General features: G+C 38.6%; 1 protein-coding gene across 1 annotated transcript in view; it reads right to left on the bottom strand.

Moving 5' to 3' along the window:
• The window catches only part of FMN2 (formin 2), a 399,417-nt gene that overhangs the window by 193,813 nt on the left and 183,808 nt on the right, over positions 1-21,796 (bottom strand). Inside the window, exon 7 of the mRNA XM_086694490.1 lies at positions 17,870-17,957. Coding sequence (XP_086550616.1) covers positions 17,870-17,957 — 88 coding nt within the window. The remainder of the gene's footprint in view (positions 1-17,869; positions 17,958-21,796) is intronic.

Below are 21,796 nucleotides of genomic sequence, written 5' to 3'. Positions count from 1 at the left end.
TCAGAAATTTAAAATGCCTTGCGCCAAAATAACTTTCACACAGATAACAGTCATACTTTTTTCGGGGTAATTCTTCACAAACATGTCTGATTTCAAAAGGAACCCCGAAGAGAAAGCCTGAACTTACAAACATAAAGATTATAATTGTGGTTTAAAAATCATTTTTAAAGAAATTTACTTAAACATGCACTTACATAGCTTCCTCAGTAAATATTAACATTTATATATTGGCAGGCATGTTGAGGAAGGAAAAGAAACCAAGAAGTTTAGCCACTGAAAGTTAAAGATCTATCAAAAAATAAAGAAAACTTCGTTGTGAACATACACGACTGAGAATATGAAAGCTTGCATACCAAGACATGACACGTTATGGTAATTCCTTTCATTGTACCACAGAGATGACTTTGACTAACAACTTGTCTCATGACTATTTTGCCAAAAAACTTGAGAAAAAAAACATCTAAAGAATACACATGATACTTAAGTTCCCTTAAGAATCATTTTGTGGTTTACTTCGTTCAACATGCAGTTAATACGTGCAAAAATGTAATGCACTAGTTTATGTGTGTGTTCAGTCATTTCTGCCATTTGTTCAGTTAATGAAAGTTTTTCTTTCTTCTCTCTTAATGTGGGTGTGTGTGTGTGTGTGTGTGTGTGTGTGTGTGGATTAGTGTAATCTTTCATTGCTGGGAATGAGAGATCAGTTAAATATGGGGAGGAGTTCCAAATATTCTGATTACTCTGATGTGCTTTTAATGAATAAAAGTCGCTTCTAAGTAAAACAGAAACCTTTCAAATGCAACCACCTCCGTTCTAATTCATCCCCTTAGACTTTTGAGCCTTAATTAAACTTTAGTAGTTGTCTGGTGAATGGAAAGGCCACTGTTGGAGGAATTTCCTCCTTCTATCTGCTATTCTGTCATCATACTGCCCACTCCCTAGGGTTCAGAAGTGACCACCAGATGCTCAGCATCCTGCCTTGACAAAGGGGACTATGTGTCCCCCCTTCTTCTTCATTATTTTATTTTTTCAGTTCTCATGTTTTCTTTTTTTTTTTTAAATATAATTTACTGTCAAATTGGCTTACATACAACACCCAGTGCTCATCCCAACAAGTGCCCTCCTCAATGCCCATCACCCATTTGCCCCCTCTCCCCCATCCCCCATTCCCCATCAACCGCCTTCATTATTTTTTTAATTTGTTTTTAATGTTTATTCACCTTTGAGACACAGAGGGTGAGCAGGGGAGGGGCAGAGAGAGAGGGAGACAGAATCCAAAGCAGGCTCCAGGCTCTGAGCTGTCAGCGCAGAGCCCAATGCAGGGCTCGAACTCACGAACCGCGAGATCATGACCTGAACTGAAGTTGGAGCCACCCAGACGCCCCTCCTTCATTATTTTATTTATTTTTTAATATAATTTATGCTTCATTATTTTAAATATCCAGTGACTTCTAGCACTTCTGCAACTACGATGCCTCCCAAATGTGGATTTGAGTAAGATGCATGTATCCTTTTCTTCTCATCGTTTATTAAGAAATTATTTAATTAAAGAAGGCTATTTTTATGACCAGAGCTTCCTGACATCGCTTGATGACTGGCAGTATGCACAAATAGTAAAACAGAGGGTGAGCGTTACTATTTAGAAAAGCTTTCAATGGAGTCCACTGGCTTTGACTGACCAAGAGAACATTTTTCCACCATCACAAAAATTTGCTAATATATTTTCCTTAAGTATTCCTATACATAAATAATCCCATAGAACCTTCAACCATTAAAACAATGCAGACTTCAAATTTCACAATTCCCACACACAAAGCTTCTTTTGTATTTTTGTCTGTTCCTTGCGTTCAAGGTGTATAGAGCCCATCTGAACGTATCTGCGTAGGGGAAATGGTTGCTGGTGGCTAAAACACTTTGCCAAAATACTTGAACATACTCTCAGCTGAAATCATGAACCTTCTTGTTCAAGAAAAACAATTTCCTATTCCTCGAATTCCCGGAGAATATCACACCTCCTCCTCTCTTCTAAGTGAGGAAATTGGAGAGTAGGTGTATTCATCCTCACTAGCCAGGCTGCCACAAAGGAAAACTCATCCTATCTTGCAGGATTCCTTTCTGGCACAGAATAAAAGAGTTAGAGATTGAGACTGAAAGTTAACTCCCCAGACTACATCATATTTCAACAATTTAAGCCTTTTACTAAGTATTCTGAAATTACTACTCGAGGGCATATCACAGATGCTAGAAAACTGATGTCATTTCCTTATGACACCCAGACCTTTTGCTACGTGCAGCTGATGACGGGAAGATTTCATTCCAGAGATTATGGCTGAGATAAGGTCGACTGACCCTCTGATGCTAGTTTCCACTCTTCCGCTGCGGTGACTCCAGGACCCCCAAACGTCTCTCTGCATAGTTGCAAGTTACGCTTAAACCAGGGCACTGAACAACCAACATGAGCACACACATATTGTAACTGGAATTCACTTCAAAACATAGCAGAGCCTGTTAGAATTTAAATGAATATTTGGGTTTCATTTAAGTGAACCCATACTCCTAAATTTGTGTTTTCTGCCAAACATCTAAGTCATCCAAATGCCTTAACTCAGTTAAATAAGGTAATGTTAGCAGATCCATGTATTTAATGTTGAGTGAAATGTAATCTTTTTTTAATTTTTTTTAACGTTTTTATTTATTTTTGAGACAGAGAGAGACAGAGCATGAATGGGGGAGGGGCAGAGAGAGAAGGAGACACAGAATCGGAAGCAGGCTACAGGCTCTGAGCCATCAGCCCAGAGCCCGACTCGGGGCTCGAACTCACAGACCGTGAGATCGTGACCTGAGCCGAAGTCGGATGCTTAACCGACTGAGCCACCCAGGTGCCCCTAATCTTTTTTTTTTTAATGTGTGAAAAGTTTATTGATACGGCTTTGAAATTCCAAACTGCAAATAACTATAAGGAAACTACTATTTGTTGAATATTTTTTATTGTTTAAAATTTACATCCAAATTAGCATATAGTGAAGCAATGATTTCAGGAGTAGATTCCTTAATGCCCCTGACCCATTTAGCCCATCCCCCCCTCCCTCAACCCCTCCAGTAACCCTCAGTTTGTTCTCCATATTTATAAGTCTCTTCTGTTTTGTCCGCCTCCCTGTTTTTATATTATTTTTGTTTCCCTTCCCTTATGTTCATCTGTTTCGTCTCTTAAAGTCCTCATATGAGTGAAGTCATATTTTTTTAATGTTTATTTATGTTTGAGAGACAGAGAGACAGAGTGTGATCGGGGGGGTGGGGGCAGAGAGAGAGGGAGACACAGGATCTGAAGCAGGGTCCAGGCTGTGAGCTGTCAGCACAGAGCCCAATGCGGGGCTCGAACCCACGAACTGTGAGATCATGGCCTGAGCCGAAGTTGGACGCTTAATCGACTGAGCCACCCAGGTGCCCCTAGTTTTGGTGTAGTATTAAGAATAATGTCCACCAGGGGCACCTGGGTGGCTCAGCCCATTAAGCATTGGACTCTTGATTTTGGCTCGGGTCATAATCTCACAGTTCCTGAGTTTGAGCCTTGCATTGGGCTCTGTGCAGTTAGCACGAAGGCTGCTTGGGATTCTCTCTCTCTTCCTCAAGCTCTCTGACCCTCCCCCACTCACATGCATTCATTCTCTCTCTCTCTCTCAATAATAAGTAAACTTTAAAACAAAAGAATAATAGCCACCATAATCTGAAAGACTAATACCTCTTTCCAGCTGCATTATCTGTGTGAAGACAGATTTTCTTCATACATTTCAACCAAAACAACATATAGCAACTGAATAAATGCAAAAGCAGATAGGAGAATCTGGCTGTCTATCAAACTGGACCATGAAGAGATTTTCAAAAGTGTAAAACAATTTTTATTGAGGCATAATATTTATGAAACACATTTCCATTCTCCATTAATTAAAACTTTTTAAAGGAAGAAATACATGACATAAATGCATCAAAATATAGCAGTCTAAAAGCAAGGAAGCTAATAGGTCTAAAACAGATTGATTATAAAATTTTGAATTTTCAAATGAAAAATGCTAAGAATGAAATTTCTTTCCAAAGGAAATAATTAATATCAACATGGAGATCATAAATTACTCAATTCGTATTCCCTTAAATGGCTGTTATCACAAATTTTCAACGTTATCCGATAGTCCACTAAAGAGTAATCAAATTTGTTTGTATTTAATGACTAATATTTTGTCTAGGGACAAATATTTCAAATGTATCTTCACAGGAGTGTTAGCAAATCAAGAAAGCTGTTCCTGTTTATGTTCCTCTTTATGGAAGAATAATTACTAGAGCCAACTGCTCAGTGGAAATAATGTAAAAACACAATCTGATTGTAAAACAACTTCCAATTATCTACTGCATAAGTCCATTTTCTTGGTGAACAAAATTTGATGCACAAATGAGGGAAAATAAAGAGAGCTTGGGCATTCTGCCCCATTTCCAGACAGAACCAATAAAAATATATAATATGCTCAACATAAATATATTTCTCTTTGCTCTTCATTCTCCATTCTCCATTTGATCTGATTCCTAGCCCATCTAGAATACTCTAAGCAATGTCACATTAGATTCAAGTAGGATATAATCCTGAAGGTTTGTGAAAACTCACTTATTTTCAGTAAACTGAGTGGCTCAGTATAGCCTATGCCTTGAGGACCATGATGGCAAATGATGTCTAGTTTGGAGAAGCAACATAAACACTGATGCCTGCCTCAGAAAATTCTTGCATCTTCCATCAACAATGCTAATTGCTTATTTTCCTTTTGCTGAGGTGAAACTAGGTGTTAATGATTTCAGTTAAGTCACCTGAAGTTTATATAACCCCCAAGGTGAGTTCAAAGTTTTCTCTTGTCAGTCTCACCAGGACCCATGATCCATTGAGTCCCCTCCCATTATTTTGTCCCTTACATGCCTCCTTTATGTCCTAACACACACTTTAAACCATAGACCATTATTTATACCCACCCTACATGCATATGCCCTTTAACTCCTGCCTCCCCCGAGGTGTCTCAGTAAAATGGCAAAACCTCAACATTTGTTAAAACCACTCTTAACACACTGTACATGAGCATGCCTCACAGATGAATGTGACTGCCAGAAACATGAACCATCCTTAAATTTAGGGCCACTAACCTCAAATGGGTCCTTTACTCTTATCTTGTGGTCATACTATAATTTCCTACTCCGCCACTCTGGTAAAGAACCCTCTCCATTCTCCTCAAACCTCCAACACCACCTTCAACCTTCTGGTTCTCACTTGATGACCTTGCTCTTCTCTGAGCAAATAAAAACAGTTAAGAAAGAACTCCCAGAAGTCCCAAAACTATGAGCCTCAATGAATCTGTGCTGGGTACTCTTCCCCTTCTAGTCTTCCTATGGATGATCTGTCAGTGTCCACCTAAAGTCAACCCTTGTACTTGGCACTGGTTGCCTTCCTCCCCCTCCTCAGGGGCATCAGTCTAGCAGTGACCACTGTCTCCTATACATTCATTTCTTCCATTCCTAAAGGACCATTCACATGACTAACAAACATGTTATACTTTCTCTCAAGTCATCAAAGACTCTAATACAAGCCTTCTCCAAATCGCTCTCTTTCCATCCTCTCAAAAAAGGAAGGCTCTGGCCTCCACCACTTTGCCCACCTGTTGTCAGGATCCCCAACAACCACTACTTAATTTGGTCTATCAGCAACATCTGACAGAGTTCTCTTTTCCTTTGCTTGGTTTCAAGACAAAACACTCTCTTGGTCTTCCGTCTACCTCAGCTGGCAATTTCTTCTCGGTATTTGTTGGTTCCTTCTCCTCTCTCTGCATCCTCTTACTGCTGAACTCCAAGGCTCATACTTGGATTTCCATTCTACGCCATCTACACTTACATCCATCATTAAGATGCTAATGAATCCCATGCTGTGTCGCCAGTCCAAAATTCTCTAAATCTGAACTTATGATGCCAAATGTACAACACCTCTACTCACATGTCTAATAGGAATCTTAAACATGGCATGTCTCAAGTGGAACTCCTGATCTTCCCTTCTCAAACTACCCTTTCTGCAATTTTCCTCATCTCAGAAAACAGCAAATAAATCCTTGTATTAACTAAGGCCAAAAATCCTAGAGTCCTCACTCTTTCTCAGAGTCTACATCTAATCCATAAGCAAATCCTGTTACCTCTACCTTCAAAAAATATTCTGAATCTGACTACATCTCACACCTCTACTGTCATTCCTCGGGAACGAGCCACCATTGTCTTGCATCTGAATTACTATTATAGCTTTCTTCTGGTCCTCCTGCCAAACCCCCTTGACTTCTCCCTGCCTTGTGCCCCCCATTATTTACCAAGGACATCTCAAACTTCTCTCCCCCTTGATCACTCTCTCTAGGATCACCCAGCAACTTGCTGATCCTTTAGTGTTCCAGGTTATTAGCACCACAAGATTGTCACACTTGACTGCTTCTCCTTGCAACAAGCTCTTCCCTATGATTTGTATGGGGTTCTTTTTCTTGCACCCTTCAGATTTCAAGTCCTCACTGAGGCTCTCCCTGACTTCTCCCTTGCCTTCTACTCTGTGCTCTTTCCATTCCCTGCTTTTGTTTATTTCCTCAATGGCACGTATCACCATTTGGCATATCATACATTTTGCGTTATATATTTATAAATTGTTTTCTTCCTTACTGGAATTCAAGTTCCACACAGCCATTTGTTGTTTTGGCTTTTTTGTTCTCATTTTTGTATCCCAGTGCCAGGAATGGAGCTTGGCACAAACTAAATACTCAGTAAATATCTGAGTAAGTGAATGATTAAATATGGGAAGAAATAAGGAAAGGAAGGCAAACAGAAATAGTAGGAATGAATGAATCAAGATCCCCCTGATATAACTGTCAATGCTGAGATCTTTATGGTAAGAACCAATGGTTATAACAGCATAATTGGCCACTCTAATACACTTAGCACTTATATGAAAATATGTTGCTAAGGTGATTATAGTCTCCGAATGCATTCTTCTCTTTATCCCTTTAATTGGTACAGAAATTGGGCATATAGACACACGCTCCACTCTGCAGCTTTCTCTAGCAAAGCACATCTGAGTATCACCTAAAGCACAGAACAGAAGACCGGACAGGAAGTGATAACAGAAGGAATTTTAAAGCAAATCCTACAGGATCCATTAAGTAACTTCTTTGCATCCTTCATGACAGCCTTTTTCTATGTTCCTTGATTCTACCTTCCCTCCCTCCACTCCCCCTACAAACATACGCAATAAGAATGTGTGCTCTAGCTGTATGACACTACATTAGAGTGCTGTAAATAGCAATGATAGTTGCTAGCCAGTAGACTGGTTTTGTAGTTATGAACCATGGAGGGAAAAAAAAATCATGTGCCATTTTCTCCAGCTTAAGTCACCGATACAATTCCTAACGCTTGAGACTTCTTAGGAAGTACGGCACAGGGCTTCAGAGCACAGACTTTGCAACCAGACCACCTATGATTAAACCACAGCCCCCCCCCACACACACACACACACCTGCTGCTTAACTTTTGCCTCTCTGCCTCAGTTTTTTGGCCCTGAGATGGGGATAGTAACACCACCTACCTCATAGAGTCATTGCAAACCCTACAGCAATGACTTTGCATGCTGGCTATTATTATTATTATCAGCAATTGTACATCCCAAAACTTAGAATCATAAATTTTAGAAGTAAAAGAAAATTGGCAGATAATCTATTTAAACATCATGTTCAATTTAGAATTCTCTTCACAACAATTTAATTCATAAGGACTTCATACCGTTCAGTAACAACAGACAAGCATCCTCCTAAATTCCACCATTTACTTGAAGGAGGCTGGGATTATTCCACAGTGGCTCAAGCAAGGAGAAATCATGGCTTTACAATCTATCATGGAAGTGACAAAGTCCATATGGGGAATTCCGAGTTGTTTTCCATTGCAAGCCCTCCTGTACTATTTGATTTCTTGATCACATGTAAATAATAATTGTTTGAAACTGTTTAATAAATTTTATAGCATATTCAGAAGTATTTGGATGAAAACTGCTTCTAGGGAAGTAGTATTCTTGTATTCATGTTTGATTGTGAGGAGGGAGGTAAGATAGTCATCAGCATGAAATATCATTACTGTAGTCATGCTCAAAGACAACAGCACATTACATAACTTTTTAAACCATTTTACCCAATGTCTCAGCACACAGCGCTTACGGGGAATAACCATGAGTTTATTGCTAGAATGTACCTAGTAGGAATAGGACACAGGTAGCTCCTAAGGGAAATGTGGGAAGTGCCAATCACTCTTTACTTTCCTCATCTCTAGTACTCTCAGATGCTCAGTTCATCTGAGAGGATAAAGACCAGAAAGCATCTTAAGGATGGCCGCTTTGGGTTGCTGAAAAAGCACGTTGTCAAAACACATAGAATTTTAAATAAGTCAATTTTAAAGTACACACGGGATTCCAGTTATCAAAAGGGGGTTTCCCTTTCCCCAAATAATAGTCCAAATCCCCACCCCTCTCAAGGACGGTGCAAACGGAATATTTTTGCAAAAACTGCACCTTTAACACACAGTGGGTCAAGGGTCAAAGTTGGTGTGATTAATTATGCACTCAGTGTCTGTGCTCAAATTTGGGCTCCACCTCCACGCACCCCCCATTTGGTCCTGGGCAATTCCTTTAACAATCACCCGACGATTGTGAAGAGCAGATGGAGCATTACATGCGCAAACATCCTGAGCTGAGCTGCAGTGGGCTATATCTGCAGGCTTCATGGAGCTTATGTGGGAGGGAGGGTTGGGAGGTGGTGGAGGGGGGCAGAAAAAACAAACACACAAACACCAATACATAATCAAATACTAAGTGCAATGAAGGAAAAGAATACCCACATCAAAGCTCACAGTTTCAGAACAGCCTCAAGTATTGTGTTTCTCCTTCCCATAAAAGCATAATCAAAAAGCCCAATTGTGGAACAATGTCATAAAAAATATAAGCTAAGTACAACCCAGGTTTTTTCTGAGGCTGTAATAAAAACTTATAATTCATTTTCCCTTGATTTAATAATCTATGTGTGACTTAAAATGATTTAGGAGGTCTTTCTTTTTATAACAAACTCTAGGTAATGAATTTTTAAAACATATTCTTATATTAAATTTCTAAAAGTAGGTTTTAATGAAAGTGGACCTATCTCGCATGTATTTTTCTCTGCGACAAGGCTACAATTGATGAAAAGGTTACACAGCTCACTGGATGGAGCCCACTTTCTTCTCAAATTTCTAATTCTAATTGACTTTACATTTCAATGAAAACCATTCACTAAACTTCCCAGTAGCATTTACTAGATTTTTAATGTCCCAATAAATATAATAAACAGGACCTAAAACTCTATATCCTATGTGAGGAAAACACTTAAAATAAAGGTAAAAAAGGGGGCATGAAGCAATTTCTAAGTGAGCCTTGTAAACTTGAGTTTCACAAAGAAGCCAGACACTGGAAAACCTGCCAGGAAAAAAAACAACATTGCCCATACTGAACCCAGGTTTTGAGAATATTACAAAAATAAATAAATGATTATGGATAAACTTTCTTCTGGTAATTAACAGACAAGTGAAAAAGCTTGTGTCTCAAAGAATGAAATCAGAAACTCTACTAAATAGACCAGGAGTTTGTAATCTACAACTCATTTGGTAGAAAATTTCATTAAAAAAACGGTATTCAGTGGCAGCCCGAAAGGGTGAAAAAGCTGCTATGTGTGTAGGCTATCAAAATACACGGGAAGAGTTACCATAAGCTCTCATAGTTAAGAAAGGGTATCTCTAGGTTTTAAAGAAGTGTTTTTATACTTTACATTCATAGCTAGAAACCAGTGTAACCGTCAGTTAAATAATATGTCAAAGCAAGAAACAGAAGCATCTGTCTGTGTCTCCACTTAAGATTCTACTCCTGCTTCTTACCAAAACTCACTGTAGCAACCAAGTCAAACTGCCTTCCCCTGCTACCCTCACAAGCCGCCCACAGCCAACAGTGGTCCATGAGGAATATGGTTGACACGCTGCACAGAGACAATGATTTAGAAATCACAGGGGAGACCCCAGCCTTTTAAATTTCCAAAACAAATTGCTCTCCTTGCAAAGTACAGTCCAAGGATGTGTCCATGCTCACCTTCTAGGAGCTGCTAATATAAATAATTCTCATATTTATCTCCATCCAGAAATCAGAAATGGACACAGCTCAGTACTAACATTCAATATTTTAGTAATACTGATGGAAAACCCAAGCTCCAGAAGAATCAAGTCTGCATTAGTTATGCACCCCTTGAACTTAGACTCCCACTCCTCCTCTCTCATCTTGCTCTCAGAGGTCATCAGGTGCAGCTTCTGTATTCCACTACCTCTGTTGTCTCATGGTAAAGGCTTGTAGCAGAACATGTTCTCAATAACAGGAGAAGGAATAAAATCTCTAAGTTCTCCCTCCTCACTGGTTGGCCAGATTCTGAGTTCAAACATCTCCAAAGCCTATAAACGAACTCCTTTTCTAAGAAATGCAGAAAGGTGAGGACAGAATATTGACCATTTAATGTGTGTGTGTTTACAGGAAATAATTCATTTAGTCGCCCTTTCTAAAATGAGGAGACTGAGGTATAGAGATATGAGGAAAATCACCCTGGTTTACTCAGCTAACCAGTGGCAGCACTGGGATTCAAATCTGTCTTACCCAGAATCTTTATCAAGTCTGTCAGGTGGTGCCACTAACAAATATCACAGATTGAGTGGTTTAAAAAGGAATTAAGTTCTCCCAGTTCTGGAGGCTTGAACTGGTAAGGACCCTCTTCCTAGTTTGCAGAGACTGTGGCCTCAGTTCTTCTTCTTAAAGGATGTTAATCCCATCATGGGAGCCACCCTCAAGAGCTCACCTAACCTGATTATCTCCCAAAGGCCCCACTGTCGGTACAATCACACTGGGGATTAGGGCTTTGAACATATGAATTGGGGGCTGGGGGGAGAAATACATTCTGTCCCAAATAAAATCCAAGCAGCTCGGCCCTGGAATCATGCTCTTAATCAATGCTAGTCTACACGTGAAAGTAAAGGGGAAAACGCAGGGAAATACAGACACAAGGAATAAAGAAATATGCTTAGAGTGTGAGTACAAAATGAAAGCAAGGACTGAACTAGGGAGATAGAGCGTATTTCCCTATATACTCTCTGAGCATCAGTAAACTGGAAAGTTCCATGCTCTATGTGTCACAAGCTTTTTACAAGCAATCACAACCTGCTTTCATTCATCAATAAGTTCAGCCCAGGTTGTTTTTCTAGAGCAAATTTGTTTATCTTTGCTTGGTTCAATCATGAACAAGCAACTCCATTAATAACTCCCTCTAAAGTATTTTTCCTCCATTAATTCATAGCTGTGAAAAAAAAAAATCTGCTTCATTCTCTAAGGAAGAGACCCAATAAACAAACTGAGGAATATGTATGAAATGACACTTAAAGGAATAAACAAAATTTGCTAAATATATTTTCTAGAACTTTAGTAACTCAAAAACAACTGAGGGCCCAAAGTGCTTTGGCCAGTTCCCTTTTTGCATATGTTGCATATTCTCATTTTATTAGGTAACACAGGTCCTCGTTCTGAAACAAGCTAATACACTGCAGAGGGCAGTGAAGTAGGAGCCGAAGGAACTGGACACCCATTCGGATCCTATTAAGGTGAAGCCCCAGGCAAGCTTAATCTAGAAGTCTCTATTCCCTCCATTGTATAATGAACAGTTATAACTCCCTTTTCTGGACCACTTTACACAGCTACAGGCTTACCTCATTTTATTGTACTTAGCTTTATTGACTTGGCAGATACTGCGTTTTTTTTAAAAGTTGAAGGTTTGTGGAAATGCTGCTAGGAGCAAGTACATTGGTGCCATTTTTCCAACAGCATTTGCTCGCTTTGTGTCACTGTGTCACATTTTGATAATTCTCACAATATTTCAAATTTGGCATTATTATTATATTTATTATGGTGATCTGTGCTCAGTGATTATAACCCACTGAAAACTCAGATGATGGGTTAGCATTTTTCAGCCATAAAGTATTTTTTAATTAAGATGTATACATGATTTTTAAAAATAAAATACTACTGTGTACTTACTAGACTACACAATATAGTATAAACATAAATTTTATTTGCACTGGAAACCAAAACATTCATTTGATATAGCTTATTTCGATATTTGCCTTACAACAGTTATCAGGATAAGGCTTCTAACAACTCTGATCTCCTTTGAAGGAGGACAATGACAGAAGATCAAAAGAACAGCAACATGAAGCAGGTTCCAATAAGAAATCAGAAATTAACAGATAGACTTCACTGGAATTTAAAGCTAAAAGCATGTTATCGTCCTTGTAAGGTATCCTTAACTGCATTTTTAAAAGTGTTTGAAAAAGCAATCTTTAGGCTTAGAGACCAAAGAATAAAAATAAACATGATTTTATTTGCCAGGTGGTTTGCATAGTTATCTTATTTAATATCAAGACACATGATTTTGATAAACCAGATTTAAAGAGGATAGACATTTCAACAAGGACATAATTTAGTATTTGTTGCCCATGGGCTCATAATACTAGTTGGCTTTAGATAGCACAGACGTTAAAAGGAAGAAAGGAATGAGGGCTATTAATTAATACTTTGGGCTGCCCAATCCTGAAAGATTAGCAAAACTTATTTTCTAGGGGTGGGATGATTAAATACATCTTAGGTATCCCTTGCTACAGTATCTTTAATCTATTTTTTAAATAGGCAGGGTTTTTTAAGGTTTATTTTTGACAAAGAGAGAGGAAGACACAGAATCTGAAGCAGGCTCCAGGTTCCAAGCTGTCAGAACAGAGTCTGAACTGGGGCTCAAACTCACAAACCGCAAGATCATGACCTGAGCTGAAGTCAGAAGCTTCACTGAGTGAGCCACTCAGATGCCCCATCTTTAATCTATTTTAAAACATATATACTAAGGTGATGTAATGGTATATATGAGCCAGTTAAAGCTTCAACTTAAGGAGCAGTCACTTGTCTTTAACACCCATACCTCAGGGATGGTAGGCCAGCACTACGTAAGAAAGGCCATACTTCAGAGTCAGTTATCACAAGCTCCTCATCTATCCCTATGTAGATCAGTAACTGAGGCTTTGCTAGTTAACATTCTAATATCTGAAATGGGACTTCACTGGTGAAACTAAAAGAATATAAGACATGCAGGTTAGCTAAAATCTCTAAGACATGCTCTACTCCACCCTGCCCACAGACAGAGCATGAAAACTTAGTGGAGTAAGTCTATAGCCCAGATCTTTAAGGACGCTGCCTGAAGCTTAGTCTCTAAATGGTCTTGGGTCCAGACATTGGCTGAGTTAGATTTCTAGTTGCCAGGTACAGAATATAAGGCTAACAGATTCCTGCCTCTGGGAGGTGTTTGCATCAATCTGAAGCAAACCTTTCAGACAAAGTATTGATGAGAGTACCAAAAGGACAGACAGCTAGACAATCTCAGGTTTACAAAGCAGGCTTTCCACACTGTGAACTGAAGTTCCCTAGCCAATAAATAGTTGTTTTACAAATACATGTATATGAAGGAGAATTAGATCAGAAATTCATTTCCATTTGATCTGATAGTAGAATTGCCCTACTGCTGATGTTCCTGAAAATTTTCCCATTTGTACCTGCTGCACAGGCAGTATTAGTCATAGCACCCCCTTGCACTCTCAAAGGTATCCAGGTTTGGATGGTAAATTATGTGGATATTCTGCCTCATAGTGAGACGGGGTGGGGTAAAACTGAGCCTTATGAAATTTGAAATTGCCCTGCAGCTACTGTTTCCCACTAAAATGGACCCGGAGCTGCGAATACCACACTGACTCCCAAAATATGGATGGAATGCTGTATAGAAACTTCAGTCTCTTTTAACAAAACTCAACTACAGAGCTGGAGGATACTCTCATAATACCAACTTCTGAAAATAATAGGCTAGATGATTTGAATCAATCCTCCCATGAGAACAATTTAAAATGCTGGATAAAATATATTTATAAAATTATTTAAAAGCATCAAAAATCAGTCAAGATAGGAATTATCATGCTAAACAAGAGTATATAAGAAAATGAGCCAGTTCATAAAGTGCTTTAGCCCTATCCCAACAAATCTGCACTTTCTCTTGACAGCCTAATGGAGCCAAAAGCCAAATATCAAAGCTCAGGGTCCACCCAAAGTACAGATTCTAGACCCATCTGACAATAAACTGGGACTCCAAAGGAAACCAACTATGCAGTGGATAAGCAGTTAGCATTGCCTCAGGGGATCCCTTGAGCTTGATTTAAGGAAATCCTAAACCCATATTGACCCTAAGGCCCTAGAAAAGAAAGGAAAATCCGTTCTGAAAAGTACATTCATCCTAGACTTTAAATTATTCTAAACCATTGGAGTGGTCTTTTTTTTTTTTTTTTTTTTTTCAGAGGTGGCACACCACAGTTTCACCCTTTCCACTGTAAAACTGTTGTAATTTACAGGATAGCTTAGAAGTTACCAGACACATTTACAACTGCATTAGAACAACTCAGGTCTTCACTGCAACATTTGTGTGCACATGTGCATGCACACACACACACACACACACACACACACATACACACACACAGTTAATCATTTGGGACTGTCTCACTTGTACTGCCATATTAGTAAACTTAGTCAAGAAACAGATCCCTTCTCTCCTCTCTGCCCTTTGACTCTATTTAACACTGAGGACTCTATATGTGCCATTGTAGAAAAAAACCTACCTTTACCTCCCTTTGAGTCTGAGCAGGATGTGGTGCTTAGTGGATGTAGAGGCAAGACCACGATTAGATTTTTGGCACCCCTAATCTAAACCTTCCACATTAATTACTCTTACACAGCACTTTAAAAATAGAAGCATTACAAAGTAAGCTCAACTCTAACCTTTCCTAGAGTTTTGGTGAGGGAGAAGGGAAAGAGAGAAAACAATTCCTGCTGCTTTTTACAATATTACATATACTTTGTTTTCAAGATACCGATGCTGTTTGTAGAAAAAGGACAATCTTGAAGGAGCAGCTCATATGAATGAAAAGAACAGGACCAGTGAGTGAAGAAGGCTGGGTACAAGTTCAGCCTGTTCCATTAACATGCTTTGTGACATCGAAAAAGAAACCTGACCACCAAACGATCTTAGTTTGCTCTTCTATAAGATGACACTGGAGGTCTGGATAAATTCTGTGGCTGCTTCTACAACCGAAATCAATGATGTTTATGCTTCTGTGGATTTCTCAGTGGAGGCATATCCTGATAGAAGTCAAGTTTATTCTAGAGGCCACAAGTGATTCACACATGTAAATCATGGTCCCAGACACCATACTGAGACAGAACAGGACTTTATTCACTGAAAGGCACACCACTTGCTTCTTCAGACTTAAATTCTAAGGCGGCTGTTTTTTTTTTAGAAAACCATGTGCAGGGTTTCAAAGTGATTCAAGCAATCACTTCACATCCTAATAGGATAAAGTTTATGCATAATTCTGTGTGACCCTTCAACTACTGACGTTCATGCCATGTTATTGTTAGCGTTGCATGTTAAGCTAGCAAATTTTCAATGAACTCTCACTGGCGTTACCACAGACGCAGATGTTAGGCGGACTCCTTTGTTCATAAGGTTCTCATTATTAACTCAGCCCGGATTGAATATTTGACTGAAGGAAAGGACCATATCATTATTTTCAGATTTCATTCTATGACTTAACTGGGCTACATCTGCCAGCTTGAGAAACGCCAAGTACTTCTTGGCGCCAGCCTTGGTGTCCTGTTCTATGACTACTACCCCCAATGCTTCAGTTTGAGGAAGCCTCCTCACCATCAAAACAGTTTAATAAAAACTTAAATTATGATTAAGAGTTACTCATCAGTTGACAGGGCATACCGGGCTTGTGCTATTTATGAATGATTCCACAAAATATTTTAAAGCTAACAAATAGAATCCGCATTCATAAAGGGGTAAGCTAGAAAGCCAGTTGAATGTTTCCATGATTTATAGAGTCTGTGTTCTACTTGAAGCCATATTTCTTTACTAGGTAAACTGGCATGCCATTGGATGAGTCAATCTGCTTTAAATCTATTCTAAGGCTCTGGACAGCTTATGGATCGTTCTGAATATAAATTTAATTCCTTTATTCACCTTGGGCAACATCTCTTAGTATAAATGTGATAGGAAGATATAGAATAGGAATGGCTGTTAATTATAGGGTAGGATTCAAATATTTAAAATATTGGCACTAAAGCCACTTAGAAAATGTTAAAATCACCCTGACTCCAAACACAGAAAATATTTTATAAGCCTGGGTAAAGATATAAATTAAAACAACATAAAAGAAATAACAAAAGGGGCGCCTGGGTGGCGCAGTCGGTTAAGCGTCCGACTTCAGCCAGGTCACGATCTCGCGGTCCGTGAGTTCGAGCCCCGCGTCAGGCTCTGGGCTGATGGCTCAGAGCCTGGAGCCTGTTTCCGATTCTGTGTCTCCCTCTCTCTCTGCCCCTCCCCCGTTCATGCTCTGTCTCTCTCTGTCCCAAAAATAAATAAACGTTGAAAAAAAAAAAATTAAAAAAAAAAAAAAAAAAGAAATAACAAAAGGTCATGATATTACTGCTTCATCTCTTAGCATAAATGTGCTTGGGCACATCTCTTAGCATAAATGTGATAGGAAGATATGGAATAGGAATGGCTGTTAATTATAGGGTAGGATTCAAATATTTAAAATATTGACACTAAAGCCACTTAGAAAATGTTAAAATCACCCTGACTCCAAACACAGAAAATATTTTATAAGCCTGGGTAAAGATATAAATTAAAACAACATAAAAGACATAACAAAAGGTCATGATATTACTGCTTCCATGTATATGGATCACTAACAATAATATAAGTGGGCAAGAATCATTTGAAACCATCTTTGATGGTTATTAGAAAAAATAACTATGCATAGAAAAGCCCAGGGGTTTACATACAGTCATCCCAAATAATTGAAAGAAGAGGGGCAGCTTTCCACCCTAAAAAGTTATAAATAATAAATCTGCTTTAGCAATTCTTTCACCAACTCATCATATCTCAGAGGAAGACTAAGAGAACATGCCCCCTTGTCCATCCAATGATTTATAGACATCTGTGACAAATGATCATTCAACCTCTTGAACACTTTTCAGTTTTAATTGCTATACACGGCAATCCAGTCTACTGTTTGACATCTCTAATCATAAAAACATTCTTAAAACAACAACAATCAAAACAAGCATCCATGTAACTCCTACACTGGTTGAAGCCAACCTTTTAAAAAATTTATGTTAGCTCATCAAACACTTCAGATTCAAGTCCCAATATATTTCTCTCTCCAATACACTATCTCTAGCTATTTTCAATGGCTGAGACCTACCTCATTATTATCCTGTTTATCAGTCACTCTTTGAGAATGGCATCCAGAAGTAAACACCTCAGATAAAGTCTAATTAGTTACAGGGCACAGTGAGACCAGTATTTATGATGAATCAAAAATCAAATTTTATTAATGCATACTAAATATGTCACATGAGAATTAGGCTTTTAGCAAGATACAGAAACAACACAAAAGCCAAGGTACGAGTAGCCCTTCCAGAAACGATCATGGAAGAAAGATCGGTAGCATTCATACTAATCTCAATATAACTCTAAATACTCTAAATAACTTTACCACCAAATATCACATCCTTCGCCCCAAATCGGGTATTCAAAAGCTGGATCTTTATTTGTATACTTACCATGTTGTATATCTTTCATATCTAAGTGAAGGCTAGACATTAATATTCCAACTGCTTGTGACCTTTTGTTGCTTAATAACTTGACCACCTGCTCAAAGAAAGGAAAAGAGGGAAATGTTAATTTGAACTCCAATGATATGCTTTACTACATGTTATTTTTAATCCTAAGTGAAAAACACATAACTTAAAGTCATTACTTTACTACATTACTAAAGTATTCAAAACTGATTTGAACTTTTGTGTTTTATGACTTATACCTTCAAATCCACCATATTCACCCATAAGCCTCAATAGCATGCTGTTTACTAGTCTTTTAAGAATGGGATCTGTCAACAAGTAAAATTTCTAATAGTTTAGAAGATTAGTTTCATCTCTGTGAAAAAACAATTACACATTTGATAATTTGCAGCCTGAGATTTGAAGTGTTCCTTTTGTACTGCCGGGCCTTGAAACACTGGTCAACAAGTGAAAGATAAAATCTATACACAGAAAATCCATTTGATCAGACCCATTTGAGGCCAAAATAGAAACTGTGCTTTGATTCTCGTCTTTTAGAAAGCTCACTGCTTTACTGGCAGTCCCTCATGTTCTGCATTTGGCCCACATTTTGTGGAGAACTTTCCAACTAATTAATAGAGGAATACAAGAAGCAAATCCAAAGGGCTATGTCTGCTCAGTCTCTAATCTGGCTTTCTAGGGAGTCCTAAAGAGTCAGTCAATGTGCACACCTCACAAGAAGTTTTCCCAAAATAAAGGTGGGCACATTGTTATTGGACATACACATTTAAAATATGTTTTCCAGACACCACTGATAAATCCTGATTATGAAACCATTATCCCAGGTCCTGATCTTGTGGAGGGCAACAATTTCTATTTACTCTCTTGGTTTTGTTATAAATCTGCTTAGAAAAACACTGGAGGAAAAGGGGAAAAAAAGGTTATGGTCAGATTACCAGAAGTGACAGCTGCCCTAACAGCTATCACATTTGCTGACCTTGTCTTTCTTTTTGGTTTAAGTTGGGCCAATCAGTAAACTAATAAAATAATCATGACCAGCTGTCACACAGAGTCACAAAGTAAAACAATATTCTTAATAGCAATAATAGCATTCTTGGTTCCCCAGCAGGGATGGGGGTGAGGAATAAAACAAAACACTTTCAGAAGGACCAACCACAAAACCCTCACTTCTGAAAGCTTTCTGTAGAAAGGAATAATACCCCACAAGAGACAGTGCTTCCTCAAAAGAATATATATGTATGTCTATGTACATACGTACACACACATATATTATTCTCTTTTTAATATTTATTTATTTTTGAGAGATAGAGACAGAGTGAGAGTGGGAGAAGATCAGAGAGAGAAGGAGACACAGGATCTGAAGCAGGCACCAGGCTCCGAGCTGTCAGCCCAGAGCCTGATGCAGGGCTCGAAGTCACGAACCGTAAGATCATGACCTGATTTTGATTCTCAATTTCTTCTCTAAACATTTTATTAATTTTCAGCTAAAGTATTAGCTTAGAACTTGAGTGTGAATCCACTCACACCCCCAAGTATTTCCATCAATAGTGTAATCTTCTTCAGAAGTGAACAGAAACATAATATCAGAAAAACAAAAGGCATGTATTCTGTCCTCAAAAACACTTTCTAACTTCAGATAAATGCAATCTGGGTCCCATCCATGATACTCTGACGAAATTAAGTGCATTTGAATCCATATGTCAGTTGACCTCACTGCAGTGCTGACAGCCTGATCACAACCTCATAGGAAATACTCCATGGCTCCTGCCAGCCCTTCTCAGACCTTTTCAAGGTGAATTATTCTGATTTCACCTTAAATACTGGCATACTTCACAGTTCTGTTCTTAGCACTTTATTCTGTTCACTTTATACCTATGATTTCTCTTCTAGAGATGTACCTGCCCGCACTTATAACTTCATTCTTGTAACTGTATCCCCAATTTTACACTATTCCACTTTCCTAACAGATATCTGCACATAAATTTCCATTGGATGTGTTTAAAACCAAACTCATCATCAGTTCCACCCCCAAACCATTCTATCTTCTCCTCTTTTATTCCATATGTTGCGATAAAGGTACCACCATTTTCCATCTACCTACTAAAGTTAGAAATCTAGAAATCAATCTAGACACTTACCTCTACTTCATCTGTATACTCTGGTCTCTTAACAAGTCCTGTCAATCATAACTCCTTTCATATCTTTGGAACCAACCCTTCCTCGTCAACTCTATTGTCAGCATTTATATCTATGTTATATCTCACATAGATCAGTGCAAAAATTTTTGAAGTAGTCTCCCAAATCTAGTACGATAGTTCTCAAAGTGTGTTCCCTGGACCAGCAGGCATGCTCATCACAACAATCACTACGTTGCACACCTGAAAATCTGGGCATCAGATTTTCATAAACATGTACTTCAAAAAACCTTTTAAGTGATTCTAGAATCACTGATGACTCTCACTGCTTCCTGTCCATTCTTCAAACTGATTTCCAAGTACCATCTCTAAGAATGCTGATATTTGCATGTCATTCCCTTGCTTTTTAAACCTGAGAGGCTCATGTTTACAGGTTAGTCTTTTTTTTTTTTAATTTTTTAATGTGTATTTATTCTTGAGATACAGAGAGAGAGAGAGACAGAGAGAGTGTGTGTGAGTGGGGCAGTTGCAGAGAGAGAGAGAGAGAAAGAGAGAGAGAGAGAGAGAGAGAGAGAGAGAGAGAGGCAGAATCTGAAAGAGGCTCCAGGCTCTGAGCTGTCAGCACAGAGCCCGACACAGGGCTGGAAGTCATGGACTGTAAGATCATGACCTGAGCCGAAGTCAGAGGCTTAACTGACTGAGCCACCCAGGTGTCCCTACAGGTTAGTCTTTTGAAAGGTCATATAGACTTTCAGTCCATGAGCAAAGAATATCCTCTATTTGTTTGTGTCATCTTCAATTTCTTTCACTAATTTTTTTGTCGTTTTCAGAATATAGGCTGGAAGAATTAATATTGTTAAAATGCCCATAACCTAAAGCAATCTACAGATTCAGTGCAATCCCTATCAAAATACCAATAGAATTTCTCACAGAACCAGAACAAGTAATCCTAAAATTAGCATGGAACCACAAAAGACCCTGAGTAGCCAAGCCAATCTTGAGAAAGAAAAACAAAACTGGAGATATCACAATCTCCAGGTTTCAAGACATACTACAAAGCTATAATAACCAAAACAGTATGGTACTGGCACTAAAACAGACACAAAGATCAGTGGAACAAAATAGAAAACCTAGAAATAAACCCAAAATTGTATGGTCAATTAATCTATAATAAAGGAGGCAAGCATAGACAATGGGGAAAGATAGTCCCTTCAATAAATGGTGCCAGGAAAGCTGGACAGCTACATGCAAAGGAATGAAGCTGGACAACTTTCTTACACCATAGACAAAAATAAGCTCAAAGTGTATTAAACACCTACATGTGAAACCTGAAACTATAAAGCTCCTAGAAAAACAACATAGGCAGTAATCTCTTTCACATGGGCCCTAGCAACATTTTTCTAGAAATGTCTTCTCTGGCAAGGGAAACAAAAGCAAAAATAAACTATTGGAACTGCACCAAAATAAAAAGGTTTTGCATATAAAGGAAATCATTGATAAAATGAAAAGACAATGTACTGAATTGTAGAAGATATGGGCAAATGGCATATCCAATAAGGGGCTAATATCTAAAATATATGAAGAACTTATATGACTCAACACCCATCATCATCATCATCTGATTAAGAAATGTTGGGGGGTGTGCAGGGGGGCACCTGGGTGGCTCAGTCTGTTAAGCGTCCAACTTTGGCTCAGTTCATGATCTCATGGTTCATGACTTTGAGCCCTGCATTTGTCTCTGTGCTGACAGCTCGGAGCCTGGAGCCTGCTTTGG

This window comes from Puma concolor, chromosome E4 (assembly GCF_028749965.1).
Source record: "Puma concolor isolate L17-30 chromosome E4, mPumCon1.1.hap2, whole genome shotgun sequence".
In the NCBI taxonomy this organism is placed as follows: Eukaryota; Metazoa; Chordata; class Mammalia; order Carnivora; family Felidae; genus Puma; species Puma concolor.
Note: the sequence above shows the minus strand (reverse complement) of the source record. Positions and strands in the feature narration are given on the sequence as shown.